Source organism: Euprymna scolopes, chromosome 15 (assembly GCF_053919585.1).
Source record: "Euprymna scolopes isolate OS-2025 chromosome 15, ASM5391958v1, whole genome shotgun sequence".
Lineage (NCBI taxonomy): Eukaryota > Metazoa > Mollusca > Cephalopoda > Sepiida > Sepiolidae > Euprymna > Euprymna scolopes.
In genome coordinates this window covers 36,463,291-36,478,899 of record NC_136496.1, presented here as the reverse complement: position 1 = coordinate 36,478,899, position 15,609 = coordinate 36,463,291, and the positions used below count along the sequence as shown (strand labels likewise).

General features: G+C 34.6%; 1 protein-coding gene across 1 annotated transcript in view; it reads right to left on the bottom strand.

Annotated features, from left to right (window-relative positions):
• Positions 1–15,609, bottom strand: part of LOC145293783 (DDB1- and CUL4-associated factor 1-like) — a 156,292-nt gene that overhangs the window by 57,579 nt on the left and 83,104 nt on the right. The window contains exons 15-18 of the mRNA XM_080140323.1: positions 14,947–15,049; positions 12,933–13,052; positions 11,033–11,104; positions 7,498–7,579 (exon numbers count right to left, since the gene is read on the bottom strand). Coding sequence (XP_079996449.1) covers positions 7,498–7,579; positions 11,033–11,104; positions 12,933–13,052; positions 14,947–15,049 — 377 coding nt within the window. The remainder of the gene's footprint in view (positions 1–7,497; positions 7,580–11,032; positions 11,105–12,932; positions 13,053–14,946; positions 15,050–15,609) is intronic.

The window sequence follows — 15,609 nt, the reverse complement described above, 5'->3', positions numbered from 1 at the left end:
CTATACAAAAACAAAAAATAAAACAATGAAAAAATATGCAACTCAAATTTTTTTGTATAATACAAATAAAAGCAATAACTGATTCTGATTAGTAAATACTAATTTACTAGCATGCTCTCATTCCATCAGCCATGACTGAATAAAGGTCCTAAATGATTCTGCAATGACGCATGGCACAGTGGTTAGAGTACTTGGAAAAACTCAATTGTAAAGTGATATCTGAAGGTTCAATCCTCAGTGTGGGCAACCAAAAAATACAATTGAGATTTACTTAGAACCTCTATCTAATCATGGCTGATGGAACAATTCCTGTCAAGTAAATAAAAGGCTCCGTTCAAAATTCTCTGCAGATCACCAGAGTTCGATAAGATACACTTGAAGGTTGGAGGTCAAATCAACTGAACCGGTGTGAAAATGACACTCAAGATAACAGTAGTCTGAAGAATTCATAATTTTTTTTTTTTTTTTTTTTTTTCAAGTTTAAAATTACACATGGCTACTCTTCAGCCATCTATTTAAAACTGCCACCTTGATTTAGGGTTAAAATTAAGGGAGGTCTTAAGAGTGGGGTTTTTCCACTCAAACCTAGCATTAATGGTAGGGTAAGTATTTTTTGGCATAAAAATATGAAAATACATCTAAATAATATCTATAAACTTGATCAATAATAATAATTAATAAATTATTTCCTTTCACTTGATGTATGGTTTGATGCGATTTTATAATCCCCCCCCACCCCGATGCTGTTTGATTAATGTTTTACAAGCAGTGTGCATTATTATTTGTAAAGTAAAATTTTACAGGAAATTAAGGTTTTAAAAATTAATATTTTGATGTCTTTATTCACACCAGACATTCATCCTTTTCAAATAAATTAAAAGTAAACCTAGATCTTTCTTACCTGTTTTATCCCCCCCCCACCCACACACAACTCTTCCTCTTCTAGAACATCATATATTTACATGTTTTAGACATGATGGATTATGTCCCTTGATTTTCACTTTACTTCTCGATAGTAAAAATTTCTGTTTGCATGCTTATTTATGAACAAACTGAATAATAGTATTAAAAGGAGAGGGGTGCTAATTTAGCATTACACTTAAAAAAAAATTTAATTAAAAAAATTTATGATGTATGTACTCCTCACAGAATGAAGATTTCAGATTCTAAAAATTATGCAAATCAATCAAGTAGCTTTTTTAATTAAGAAAAATCAAATTTTATGAGGAAGCAAGGAGGAGGCTGTGAGTGGCCATATCGTTTTAAATTTTGCCAAAATTCAATTCAACTACAGAGATATTGTCTGTATTCAAAATAATTTAAAATTTAATCGCTAAAAATCTTAAAATTTTATTTTCTTGATAAAAAAAACTTGATCAATTTATGTGATTTTCGGAACATGACATTTTCGTTACATGATGAGTATGTACAGAGATTTTTTTTTTTTTTTTAAATCAGGTATAATTCTAAATAAGCACAAAAAAAGATATTCTGGTAATAGCACAATACCAAATTGTTGGTCTTTTGAAAGATCCGCAAAAATACACAATATTTTTTCTTTATGTACATTAATTAAGCATCCAGTTTCGTTTAAGTTAAAATGACATCAAAAAGAGACTAATTTCTTTTAAGATCTGTGCATTACAAGTGTATGCTGTATTTTCGTGGACATCGGCAATATTACATACCTAATGTGCTTCTACAAGTCATATCTTTTATTTGTTGGTCAATTTTTGAAAGAATTACATTGATGGAAAGAGAATAAAATAAGCATTCCAATGATGTTAATTTACTTTTCTTTTATGCCTTCAATGTTTTAAGTTAAAAATGAAAAAAACGGTAAAAAATGATAACAAAAAGGGAAACACTTTTTCAATGTTTTCATTTTATACATTATGTTTGGATACATATGTGCGAGGTTAAATTGGATTGGATATGGCTGAAATTTTACAGGCTACATAAACAAAGAAGTCCATTTCTACTGGTGTTTGATTTTTATTTTTACGACCACAGGAAGCAAAGTTACGACCGAACAAAGTCAACAAAGAATATTTCAAAATTGATCAGATAAATCGGCATATATCATCCATTTTCATATAGATAATAGTTTCAGAATTATTTTTATGTACAATATGTAAATATTTCATAATTATTGTGCGGAAATTTCATTAAAATGTTATATTTTTATAGAAATTCAAATACGCTTACAGGGAAAACGGCTCGCTATGCGCTAATGCGCTGAACTGACTAAAGTATTCTCTTAAAAGTAGAAAACTGTTTTTCTGTTTTCGTTTTAGTAGACTAGTCATTTTTTATTCTGAGTTTGTCAATTTAAAAAAATTATTTTTAAGTTTTTCAAATTTTATTTCCAAACAATGCTATTGGTTTTAACGCTTTTAGTACACATGTACTAAAAGCGTTAAAAACAACAAAATGTACATGCGTTTCTGTTATTGTATTTATAACTTGTTACTCATACTTAAGGTAGAATCGTTTTTAGTGGTGAAAAAAAAAACAAATATATAACAAATAAAAGGTACTTGTGCCCTTATGCTACCATGCTGAAATAACATTATTTAGAAACCCATTCTTAACATGTTTAATGTTTTATAGAAATCAAATCCGCTTACAGAAAAATGATTGCTAAGCGCGCCATGCGCTGATCTGACTAAAGTATTTTCCTAAAATATCCCGCAGTTAAAATTAAGTGGGGAATTTCATTTCCTTTGACCTAATTAGATTTGCCGCGCACCTGTCATTTATAAACATTAAATTTAAATTGCTTTCAGTTACCTTCCTTTTGTGGGCGAGCGGGTAACTTACCAAGTTTTTCCCCTCAACGTTCTGGGTTCGATCCTACCTACCTACCAAAACTTTTTTTTTTTTTATTTATTTTATTGTACTTTTTCTTAGCGTTTGGATCTATCCACCCTCCACACACACACTTACAAAAATACATGTTTTCAATTTTTTTTTTTTTTTTTTTTTTTTTTTTTTTACATAGGCATCCCCACTTATCAAGGCACATAGGCCACTCGAGGATAAGGGTTAAAGAGTGTACAGTAGAAATTGGACAATATAGTAACCGTTAGTAATGGAGATTCGGTAAATTTGTTAACTTATGGAACGGCTCATCAAAAACTTGTTTACATTAGACTTGAAGACAACCATATTACAACATGGTTGTTTTCAAGTCTGGAAAGCAGAAAAACGGAAGACAATTTCACAGGCGTGCAGTTCTAAGAAAGAAGCTTTGCTCATGGAATCTATGTTTAGGTTAAGGCACAGATAAAGAGTAGGGGAAATTAGTGATAGTGTTTTCTGCTAGACGGGTGTTTCTTGTGAAAGTTTGGCGAGGGGGGACTATAGAATGGAGCTCAGCCGAGCACTTGCCATGAAAATAACGATAAAGCAGAGACAAACTCGCAACATCTCTTCTGTGAGAAATAGGTTGCAAGGAAGAGAAAAGGACATCCCCCACAAGGCTACGAAGTCTATTTTGAACTCTATCAAGGCAGGATAAGCCCTTTCTAGCAGCTCCTGCCCAAATGTGGCAACAGTATTCCATCCTTGGACGTACCTGGCTCTTCTATAGATAGAGAATTGCATCAGCAGTGAGATATCTACTGGATCAATAGAAGGATCCCACCATTTTTTCAGCGGCCTTGGCAACAGATTTAATGTACGTATTCCATTTAAGATCAGAAATAAAGGCCAAGCCCAGAAGCTTGTCAAAACATGAGGCCTCCAAGACGAGAGCCATTCATTTCAATTGATGCCAAATGGGGATCAGAGCGTTGATGATGTAAACATAAAAGCTTGGTTTTAGATGCATTAAAAGTAACACGCCACCTCTTTCCCCATTGTACCACTTGCTCAAGATCAGAGAGAGAATCAGAGAGAACTTGGTCGTTTATGTTCTTAGATGTGCTACCATAGATAGTAGTGCCATCAGCATAGATGTCTACAAATTATGTAAGGATGTGATTTTGAAGATCATTAATATAGATCAGGAAGAGAGTTGGAGCCAGGATGGACCCCTGAGGGACACCAGCATTAATATTGTGAGCTTCTGATTTCTGCCTATTAACCACTACTCTTATGAACTATCAGAGAGAAATGATTTAATAATTAAGACATTTCCAGCTATACCGTAGCTGGAGATCTTGTGAAGTAAATATTTATGCCATACTCTATCAAAGGCCTTTGATATGTCAAGAGCAATTGCCTCAGAAAGGTAGCTTCTGTCGAGAGATTCGCTAATCCTATGAGATATAACTGTAAGCACATCTGCTGTAGATCTAGCAGAATGGAAACCATATTGCTTGTCACTAAGAAGGTTATTTTTGCTGAGATGGTTGATTACTTCTCTATTTAACACGGATTCCAGCAACGATTGCTTTACTGGAATCAAGGTTTTTGATTAGCTTGGCAACATCATGTACAGATATTTGTATATCACATAGCATTTTTTTTTTTTGTTTGTTTTTTTTTTTTACATGGAGTTCACCACTTATCAAGGCCCAATAGCCACTCATTGTGTGTACAGTAATCAAAGGGATAGTGTAGCAATAGTATTTAGTAAGGTGTCATTACTTTGGGGGGGGGGGTCATCAAGAATTTGTTTGTGTTGGACTTGAAGACATCCAGGTTGAAGTCGGGAGGGAAACAGGCAAGCGGAACAGAGTTCCACAGGCGTGCAGTTCTAAGAAAGAAGCTTTGTTCATGGTATCTACATTTTGATTTAGGCACAGATAGGGAGTGGGGAAAATTATTGACGGTGGTTTCAGCTAGTCGGGTGTTTTTTGAGAAAGATTGGCGAGGGGGGACCAGAGAATGGAGCTCAGACGAGCACCTGTCATGGAAATAACGATAGAACAATGACAAGCTCGCTACGTCTCTTCTGTGGGAAAGAGGTTGCAGGGTAGAGAAAAGGGCATCCCCCACCAAGCCACGGAGTCTATTTTGTACTCCGTCAAGGCAGGATAAGCTGTACTCCATCTTTGGACGTACTTGGCTCTTATATAGATAGAGAATTGCATCATTAGTGAGATATCTTCTGGAGCGGTAGAAGGATCCCACCATTTTCCCAGTGACCTTGGCCACAGACTTGATGTATACGTTCTATTTAAGATCAGGTGTAAAGGTCAAACCTAGGAGCTTATCAAATCCTGGGGCCTCCCTTAGACGAGAGCCATCCATTTCAATTGATGCCAGATGGGGATCAGAGCGTTTATGATGCAGAGATAGGAGCTTGGTCTTAGATGCATTAAAGGTAACTAGCCACCTCTTTCCCCACTGTACCACACGCTCAAGATCAGAGGAGAGAGAATCAGAGAGAACATCATTTACGGCCTTTGATGTGTTGCCATAGATGGTCGTGTCATCAGCATAGATGTCAACGAAAGATTTTAGTAGGTGTTTTGGGAGATCATTGATGTAGATCAGGAAGAGAGTTTGGCCCAGTATGGACGCCTGAGGGACTCCAGCATTAATACTGTGGGCCTCTGATTTCTGCCCATCAACAACTACTCTTATGAGCCTATCTGAGAGAAATGACTTGATGATAGAGAAAACATTTCCAGTTATACCCTAGCTGGAAATCTTGTGTAGTAGGCCTTTATGCCAAACCTTATCAAAGGCCTTTGATATGTCGAGAGCAATTGCCCTAGAAATGAAGCCTTTGTCGAGAGATTCACTAATCCTATGAGATATAACCGTTAGCACATCTGCTGTAGATCTAGCAGAGCGGAAACCATATTGCGTGTCGCTAAGAAGGTTATTTCTGCTGAGGTGGTTGACTACTTCTCTATTTATTGTGGATTCCAGCAACTTACTCATGACACACAGGAGACTTATTGGTCTGTACCGAGAGGGAGATGACTTATCACCTGAATTCTTAATTACAAGGCATACTGATGAGGTTTTCCAGGGTGTTGGAAAGCACTTCTCCTTAAGGCAACGCTTAAACAGTTTGGAAAGTATGGGGGCAAGTTCTGGTTGTAATTTTTTTAACACTATAATTGGAATACCGTTGGGACCAGTTGCTTTACTGGAGTCAAGGTTCTTGATTAGCTTGGCGACCTCACACACAGATATTTGTATGTTGCATAGCGTGTTGTCTGTTATAGGAGGGAATATGGGGAGTTGACGGCCTTCGTCACACAGGGTAGAATTTGCCGCAAAGTTTTTGGCAAATAGTTTTGCCTTGTCGGATACTGTCGAGATGACCTCTGGTCCATTGATAACGGTTGGGATAGAACGCACGTTTCTGTTCAAGATCCTATTTGCTATTTGCCAGAACTGGTCGGAACCAAGCCGCTGCTCAGCGGCTTTGGACTTAAAGGATTGCGCATATAGTTCTCTTACATTTTTTATTACTTTTTTACAGTGGTTGCTGGCGGTTCTGAAAGCAGCTTTAGTTTCAGTGCATCTATTACGTTGGTAGCTATGGAAAAAGTGATTTCTGTGCGATGGCAGCAGCACATTCGGGGGAGAACCATGGCTGGCTGTTAGGTCTTTGTTGGAATTTTTTGGATGGTATGAATTGGCCTATGCCTACAAGTAACCATTTGGTCAGGTCTGATACTATAGAGGACACATCCTTTTTAAACATGGAATGGAGAGGGAGATCAGATATGAATGTACGGAAGCTATCCCAGTCCGCCATAGAGTATTGGTATATAGTACGGTGGAGAGGTACGTCTGTAGATTTATTATATTTCATTTTTATCTTAACTGATACGACGCAGTGGTCGGAGGATCCCAGAGGAGATAGAACGGAACATGAGCATAGTTCAGGGGAAGTGGATAGAAAATTTCTGATACAGGAGGAAATATTGGAGGTTGGCAGCCTTGGTCGCAAAGGTTAGAATTAGCTGCAAAGTTCTTGGCTTTGTCTGATGCTGACAAGATTATATCAGGTCCATTTATGAGAGTTGGGATATAGCACACACTTCTATTCAGGATTCTATTTGCTATTTGCCAAAACTGGTGGGAACCAAGTCGCTGCTCAGCTACTTTGGACTTGACGGACTGAGCATACAACTCTCTCGCTTTCTTTATTACTTTTTTACAGTGGTTGCTGGCAGTTCTAAAAGCGTTTTTTTTTTTTTTTTTTTTTTTTTTTAATATTTGTTTTCGAGCCTACCTTCTTACAAAAACTTTTTTTCTTTTTTGATCTACCCCCACAACATGCACACCTACAAACACCTGGGCAATGCCAGGTACTCCCGCTAGTATAAAATAAACATCTAAAATATTTCACGTATAAAGTATTTTATTTTAACAAAAACCCTGAAGAAAAACAAAAAGTTAAATTTTCAATTATAAGGAAACTGAAAATCATCATGAAAATATTAATCAGAAGGGATACACCAACATGATTTGTAAGCAGAAACCGGAAGTCAAAATGACGCAAGTTTTTTTTTGTTTTTTATTTTTTTTTAACTTAACCATGCTTCACAAAAATAAATAAAAATAAATAAAAACACTTACGTTGCAAAAGGCCGTTATTAAAAAGAGGAAGTTTCCCAATAATCTGCCGTATTGTATCTGAACGGGAAAGGCCAACAAGAGCCTGTGGGGGAAAGTAGAGATTAAATAAAATAATTGCGTATATTATAAGTGTATTTTGAACAATGATAGTCTACAAAACATCAAAAGGATAATAACCCTCTTTTGTTTGGCCATTAAAAATGGAATAAATCTAGAGGTTGAAAGGGAACACAAAAATTCTTCAAAAGTTCAACTTATGATACAAAGCTTAAGATTTATGATAAATACAGCATCAGTTTTATTTTTGCATACCAATGTGCAAATCTAATGTGTGTAACTCTGTATTTTATCTGCCACACTCAGTTTTTAAAGTGTTGCTGATAATAAAAAAAAAATTGCCATTTACAAAAGGAACTGTTCCAAGATCGAATATGACATATATAGAATTCTGTCATCGTCAGATTTAAGTGACATTAATTTAAGTGACATTAATTTTAATTATTTAAAATAATTTAGTGACACACCGGTTCCCATCAGATCACCGAAGTTAAGCAACGATGAGCCTGGCCAGGACCATTTGGGACTTCTAGGTGCTGTATATGCTTTCCGCTTATCTCAGCATTGTTTCCAGTCGTCCTGAAGTTCTCCTTGCCACTAGACTCCAACAGTGTTGATTCAGGAGAGGTGTGGTTGGAGATTGTACAACTCTTGCCACATAATTACACGCGCAGCTGCCCCTACGGGGGGGTATCCTTTATTTTTCGAGACTAAACGGAGGCATCGGAATTTAGTGACAATTATTCTTACAGTACAAAACAGATTTTAAAAAGAATTGTTATAATAAATCTAATATATAAAGTCAGTTTTTTTTTTTTTTTCTCAGCGATAGCTTTCTTTCTACAAAATTAATTTCTTTCTACAAAATTAATATTTGACTCTGGTTTGTCAGTTTCTTTAGGTGGATCATTGCAACATGTTAAGAGCAATAAAATATAATTCGATTTAATCTTTTCAGAAAATACTTTGACCAGATTGGAATTATTGTCATTTAAAATTAACATGTGCTAACATTACCATAGGAGTCATTGAAACAGTACAAAAAACGACAAGCAACTTTACTTAGGTAAATAAAATCTAAACTAAAGACAGGGTCCAAGAAGTGACATTTACCATATACATGTTAATACAATTGTTTTTAATTTTGTTGAAATACTTTCACAATGAAAGTAACAAATAAAAGAAAACCAATGTAAATATTTAATTACAAAAATGCAGGGAAGATACACCATACAAAAAAATAAAAAAAATAAAAAAAAAAAATACTCATGCACTTATTGATCCATGCTGAAATACTAACATTATTTAAAAAGCCATTCTTAACATGAGGAGGGGTGGTTGTTTTGTACCTAATCTGTACTTTAACCTTACAATTGAATAAAAAAAAAAAAACATATCAAACTTTAATTAAACTTGGAAATACGATTTAAAAAATAGCGTGGATCAGTAAGTGCATTAGCACCAAAAATAAAAAAAAAAAATTTTTTTTTAAATTTTAAAAAAGTAAAAAGACACCTGAAACAATTGATTATCATTCTGCTTAAAGTTACTAAGTACTCATTGTACTGAATCCTCCTGAAACGGGTAACATTCTACATTAATATATGGGTTACATAATAGTGGTCAACATAATAAAAACCTAATCAATAAGATGGGGATTAAATCCAAAAATTCAGTATATAAAGTTAAGACGCCAGAAGTGAACTCAGTTTAACTAAATATAGAACGGAAGTCACTAAACATGAAACGAAACACAAAACCATGCAGAAACACTTCTCGTTTTATCATGAAACAATAAAAATAAACTTATTTTTTACATTTCTATAAAAAAAATTTTTTAGATTTAAAATATATTCACATGGAAATATTTTACTTCAAAAAAGTAATTTAAATTTTCAGTTTACATTTCTATGAAAAAATGTTTTAAGAGTTAAAATATATTTATATGGAAAATTTTTTTTTTTTTTTTTTTTTACATTTCTGTAAATAAAGTTTTCTTAATATATATTTTTTTTAATTCTTAGTTAGAATGTCTTTCAAATTTTATCACAATTTTGTCATAAATAATGTCTCATAAAACACCTTTACACAGACCTCTACTTTCTTTTCCGCCTTTGCATCACGGGTTTGAGCCTGCCTGCCTGCCTACTACAACTTTTTTTTTTTTTTTTTTGCTCAACACCCAGGCTAGTAATCATAAAACAAGGTAGTTACCTTCAATTAAATTATGAAACCAAAGTTTTGTTTTTTATTGTTTCATGATATCACAAAAAGTTAAAACTAAATTTTTTTAAATAAATCATTTCCATATAGTTTCATATTTTGTTTCATGTTTAGTGACTTCCATTCCATATTTTACCTAAACAGTGTTCACTTCGGGTGTCTTAACTTTGTATACTGAATTTTTGGATTTAACCGATAGGATACAGAGATCCTATATATATATATATATATATATATATATATATATATATATACAATAAATGACGATCGTCCATTTGATTATCTCTTTATTCAAGTTTGAATGCCAGTGTAAATAGTTAAACTCTTTACTCACATATGACAAAAATATTTATCAGATGTAAATGTTACAAAATCAAAACATCTGAATACAGCTGGTAGCTAAGTTGGGGCTTGGAAACTATAGAACAAACAGAAACCATGCACACCCCAAAGTATTCTATATAGCATTTCTTGGCAATTCTTTATCTCTTCCAAAGATTACAAAAATTAACACATTTGAAGCGATTAAAATTTTCTTTAAAAATCCAAGTACATCTCCCCGGCCTTTTCTTTTTTTCCAGAGATTCCATGAAAAAAAAAAAAAAAAAATGTCTGTGATAGTATCAGACAGTTCCATACGAAATATCGAATGCAAAGAAATAATTTTTGCTCTATTAAATATAAACTCTTTGAACCAGCTACCAGACTGTCACTATGTCACAAGATGTGAAAAGGTTGAGTGGAAATGAGTTTCAAACAGAACGGGTGAAAAGATTTTTTTTTAATAATGATTTAAGGAGAAAAAGAATTTCAGAAGGGTGCAATAGGATGCCAAAAAAAATTATGGACAGGCTTCTGGATTGAGAAGATATGACAGCCAACACAAGGTGATTGAGAAATTGACATAATTGGATAAAGGAACAGCCAGTAGTAATTGTTGGGTCATTTTATGCCGAAATCGTACATTTTACGAATATGATGGATTTATAGATTTTTATGCCACAACAAACACCTGGTCAGTACTAAATGGGTGGCGATTTAGTACTGACCAAACTCACAACAAACAGAAGAAACCTCTAGAATTTTACAATGCTCTCATATTTTCTATGAACCCAACATACCACATTTTATGCAATTTAAGGGATTTTGTGTTTTTGTTTTGCTATTCCACAGATGATCAGATACATTCGCATGTCAGAACAGTAGGAAATAGAAAGGAAAAAAAAAAAAAAGGACAATGTAATAATGTTCTTACCCTACATGCTAATGCTCGGATGTTGTCTGCTTCACTTATAGGAGTCTTTTGGGATAACAACTTCAGTAAGACCTACAAAACAAATATAAAACATTTATGCAAGCATGGGTCCCCAGTATATCAACACACAAAAAAAAAAAAATATATAACTAACCTATACTCCTCCATCCCCTCTAACTACTTTAACATGACCGGATATCTCCCACTCTGCCGTAAGGACTGACAGACATATGCACGGGTTTGGAGTATATATTAGAAACACCCTCCCCCTGACTAGAGAAAGAAAACTAGAATCGGACGATCAAGCCTTTATGTGCTTTAGACTTAACATGCAACATATTAGTTACTTTTATTTTCTCTACCGCTCTCCCTCGACTCAGGACTGTACCCTAATAAACAAAGTCTCTGACAGCATAGATACAGCACAAGTACATGTATTTGGTGACTTCAATGTCCACCACAGTAACTGGCTTGGATTCTCTAATTACACAGACGCAGCTGGTACCACAACACATAGCTTCTCTATATCTCATTTCCTATCACAGACGGTTAAGTTTCCAACCCGTATCCCTGACCAGCAAGAGCAACGCGCATCACTTTTAGATCTGTTTCTGATCACAGTTCCTGATGATTGTGCTACGAACGCCCACAGCCCACTTGGGAATGCTGATCATGTAGTGATAATAGTTGAAATCACCCTAAACTCTAGAGCCAAAATGGAAGAGCCATTACTCAAAACAACGAGATATTATAAAATTGCCGACTGGGAAGCCATCAGGGATCTCATTAGAGACGCCCCATGGCGAAATATATTTTCACTTCCTGCTGAACAGTGCGCAAATGAGACCACTGAATGGTTCAAAACAGCAATTGAAGCACATGTCCACACGCAGAAATTTTATAGCAAGTCCCACTCTCCCCAATGGTTTAATTCCACATGTGCAGCTGCCATCGCGCAAAGGCAGCACGCATACCACAGATTTAACCGACATAAATCCAGTTCAAACAGACAGAAGTATATAGAAGCCAGAAGTAACTCTTAAGAAAGAAACAGCGACAGCTAAGAGAGAATTTACTGAAACCACCCAAAAACGCATCGAAGCTCAGAAATTAGGAACCCGTGACTTCTGGAAAATATACAACAGTGTAGTAAACAATGGGCAATCAACAATTCCCCTACTATCCAACAATCATGAAGTTGTTTGCTCAGCAACCAAGAAGGCTAACATGCTTGCCAGTCGGTTTGCCTCCAACTCCACACTGGACCCTGATAACCACCCTATCCCATACTTTCCTTTGCAGACAGACGCCACACTTGACGATCTGAAAATCATCTCTTCTCAGGTGCATGCCATTATAAAAAATCTTAACACTTCAAAAGCATGCGGACCCGATCTCATCCCGGCTGTGCTATTAAAAAAGTGCTCCGCCGAAGTAGCTCCAATCCTCTCCAAACTTTACAACAAATGCCTTAATGAATTTTGCTTTCCTGCCTGCTGGAAAACTGCTTCTGTGGTACCAGTTTTCAAGAATTCTGTCGAAAGAACTGACCCAGCAAATTACCGCCCCATTAGCCTCCTCCCACTTTTTGGCAAAATATTGGAGTCCATAATTAACCAAGCTCTAGTCCATCACCTTACAGATGCTAAACTTCTGACTGACCAACAATATGGATTTAGGCAAGTCCGTTCCACAGCAGACATTCTAACTAATCTCTGAGCGTATATACCATTCACTTGACAAAGCAGGGGAGGGTAGAGCAGTAGCTCTAGATATATCTAAGGCTTTTGACAGGGTATGGAATGAAGGTCTTCTCAGGAAAATCAGATCATACAAATAAGAAAAAAAACAAAAAAAAACACCACCCCCAACTTGCAATAAGGTTGGGATTGTAACTCACCATCATTCCATTGTTTCCTCGAATTCCATCCCACATCTTGCTGAGCACATCTTCACCAACTTTCCAGTTTATTCTCTTCTTAGAACCTGTACCTTTAAATCTGCCAACACCACCACCAAGCTGGCAAAAGAAAAAAAAAACAAAAACTTGTTTTAATACGCAAGAAAATTATGCAATTGATTTGATCATCATACACTGTCATACAGACACAATTTTGTCTGAAGGCATCTTCATCGGGTCAGATTACTGAACAATGGAACAGACTGCCAGAAGCCGTGATCATCCTGCAAATGACAAAACAGTTCAAAGCTGTTGATCTTAAGATCACTTAAACAGTGGAGAATGTGTGGCGATGGGATGCCAGAATAAAATATTAACCAAAATATATTTTTAGTGAAGTTTCCACTTCAATATCAAATCGTGATCTATACAAACCTAGCAAAAGATATATCATAGGCGCTTTCATCTTATTAGAAGGAAGACAACATTCTTCGTCAGTTTCTATTCTATGGAACAGCCTACCAGATGAGGTAACGATGGTATCCATCACATTTAAAGTAATCTAGAACAAATATTCAGACTGTATATAACCATACACATATCATCTGTCCTTTTACATGGCTTGTTGCATTTGGCTATTTTTAATCAATAAATTTAATTACTGTAGTTTTTTTTTTTTTCCTTCCTTTTTTTTTTTGTGGAATACATATCTCTATAAGAAACATTGGTTGGTATGCTATGCTGAAGTTTGAAATAACGTTTTCATAACTGAACAGAGATCGAATAGACAGATCTTAATATCTACACGCATTGACAGTTTTAAGAATAAATATCAATAATAAACTTTATTAAACAGATCCAGCTATGCTCAAACAACTCAACATTCAAAAGAATGTTTTTTTGTGTTTTTTTTGTTTTTTTTTTTTGTCGGAATTAGAACATTCCTTAGAATTCAAACACAAATGTATTATATGGTTATGCTTTACTAGAGTAATATAATGTAAGACTTCAAAAATGTTATTACTACTAAGAATAAAAATTTATAGACTCCAAACTTATTGGTCAGAATAGCAAATTTGGCATGAAGTACCTTTGTTACACTGTATATGTCAAAGAGTAAAAAATGTAATGTTCCTATTCCTACTAATAAGCACTTATAAGTCAAAAACTTATTGGGTAAAATTTAGAGTTTGGCATGTGATAAGACATGTCGTTGAAGGATGAAGATTTGGGTAAAATTGTGCCAAATTCAACTTCAATGTGCCCAGATCTGCAAATTCATAACTGCTAAAAATGACTGCTTGAAGGCATCAGCGGGCTCATTAGAAATATAATTTTGTTTTCATAAGTAAAAAAAAAAAAAAAAAAAAAAAAAAAAAAAAAATCATTTTTCAGAAGTTTGGTACTGATAACCATATCTGGTAAAAATTGTAATGTATACATTAATTTTCAAATAAAACTGATTTTAAAAAGATTTTTGACAAATTAGATGCCTGGAAATAATCTGTCACTTGTATCTTTCATATCCTAAAAATTTTTCATATGCAGGGACAAAAAAAAAAAAAAAAAATTTTTTCATATGTTTCGTAAGCTGAAAATTTCGTAAACAGATTCTTTGATATCTAGAAGTTCCACTGTACTTAGACTATTCAACTGAACATTGTGGCTGACCTTTTGATTGATCTTTTTTTCTTTTACAATCATTCTGATATCGAAATAAAATACAAGAATGATGGTGTACTTTGAACTTGATCAATACTAGATAAGTGACCATTTTGGACGACCAAGTGCTGAATGTCAGAGGACACAGACATCTTTGTGAGGTCATCCTTGCAAAAAATTAACACTGTCAAGGCTTGAGGATTGACAATCACAAATAGAGGCCATCCTCTAGATAAGGTTTATCTTTCAATTGCTATAGCTGTAAAAAAGACTGAAAACAAAAGATAGTTTTTATAAGAGATCATGGAGGGGTATGAAGGAGGTAAATTATCTAAGACCATGACAGACTTACTCGTTCCATTGGTCCCCAAACGCAGTTGATGATAACATTCAGAGCAGATTTTTGCACCTCAGGATCTTGGACTGTTTTCCCTTCCGCCAATCCAATCATGATGCTATGGAAGAGAAACAGAAGAAATTAAATATAAAAAAAAAAAACATTTCAAAAGACACAGGAGAGTGTCAGGCATATAAAGAATACAGATTCATGAAAAAAAATATTGATAGTAAAACAATTTGTGTAATCGTACAATTTGGATTCTTCAAACTACTGTTCACATATTAAGTGCTATTTTCACAATGTTTACGTTAATATAACGTCCGACCTTCTTCAGGTGTATCTTGTCACTGCTGTTAGGTGTAGGCAATGTTTACTGTGGGCTATATTTAGTTTTAGGCATAAACTTGAAACATCAGATACTGCCTTGTAAAATTTTAACAATAGGTATTTGACAAAGAAACTGAAAGTGACAAAATACTTATGGATTGAAGCATTTTAAAATGTTTTTAAAAGATAAACTATGAGCACAAGCTCCTACATAAAACTTCAAGTACTTCAGATTTGCATTAAATTGGGTCCATAGTAATCAAAGATACTCAGAATTTCAATTTTTTATTTCTTTAAATTTGAGAGATTTTCTATAATCAAAATCATGTAACTGATTTGGATTAAAAT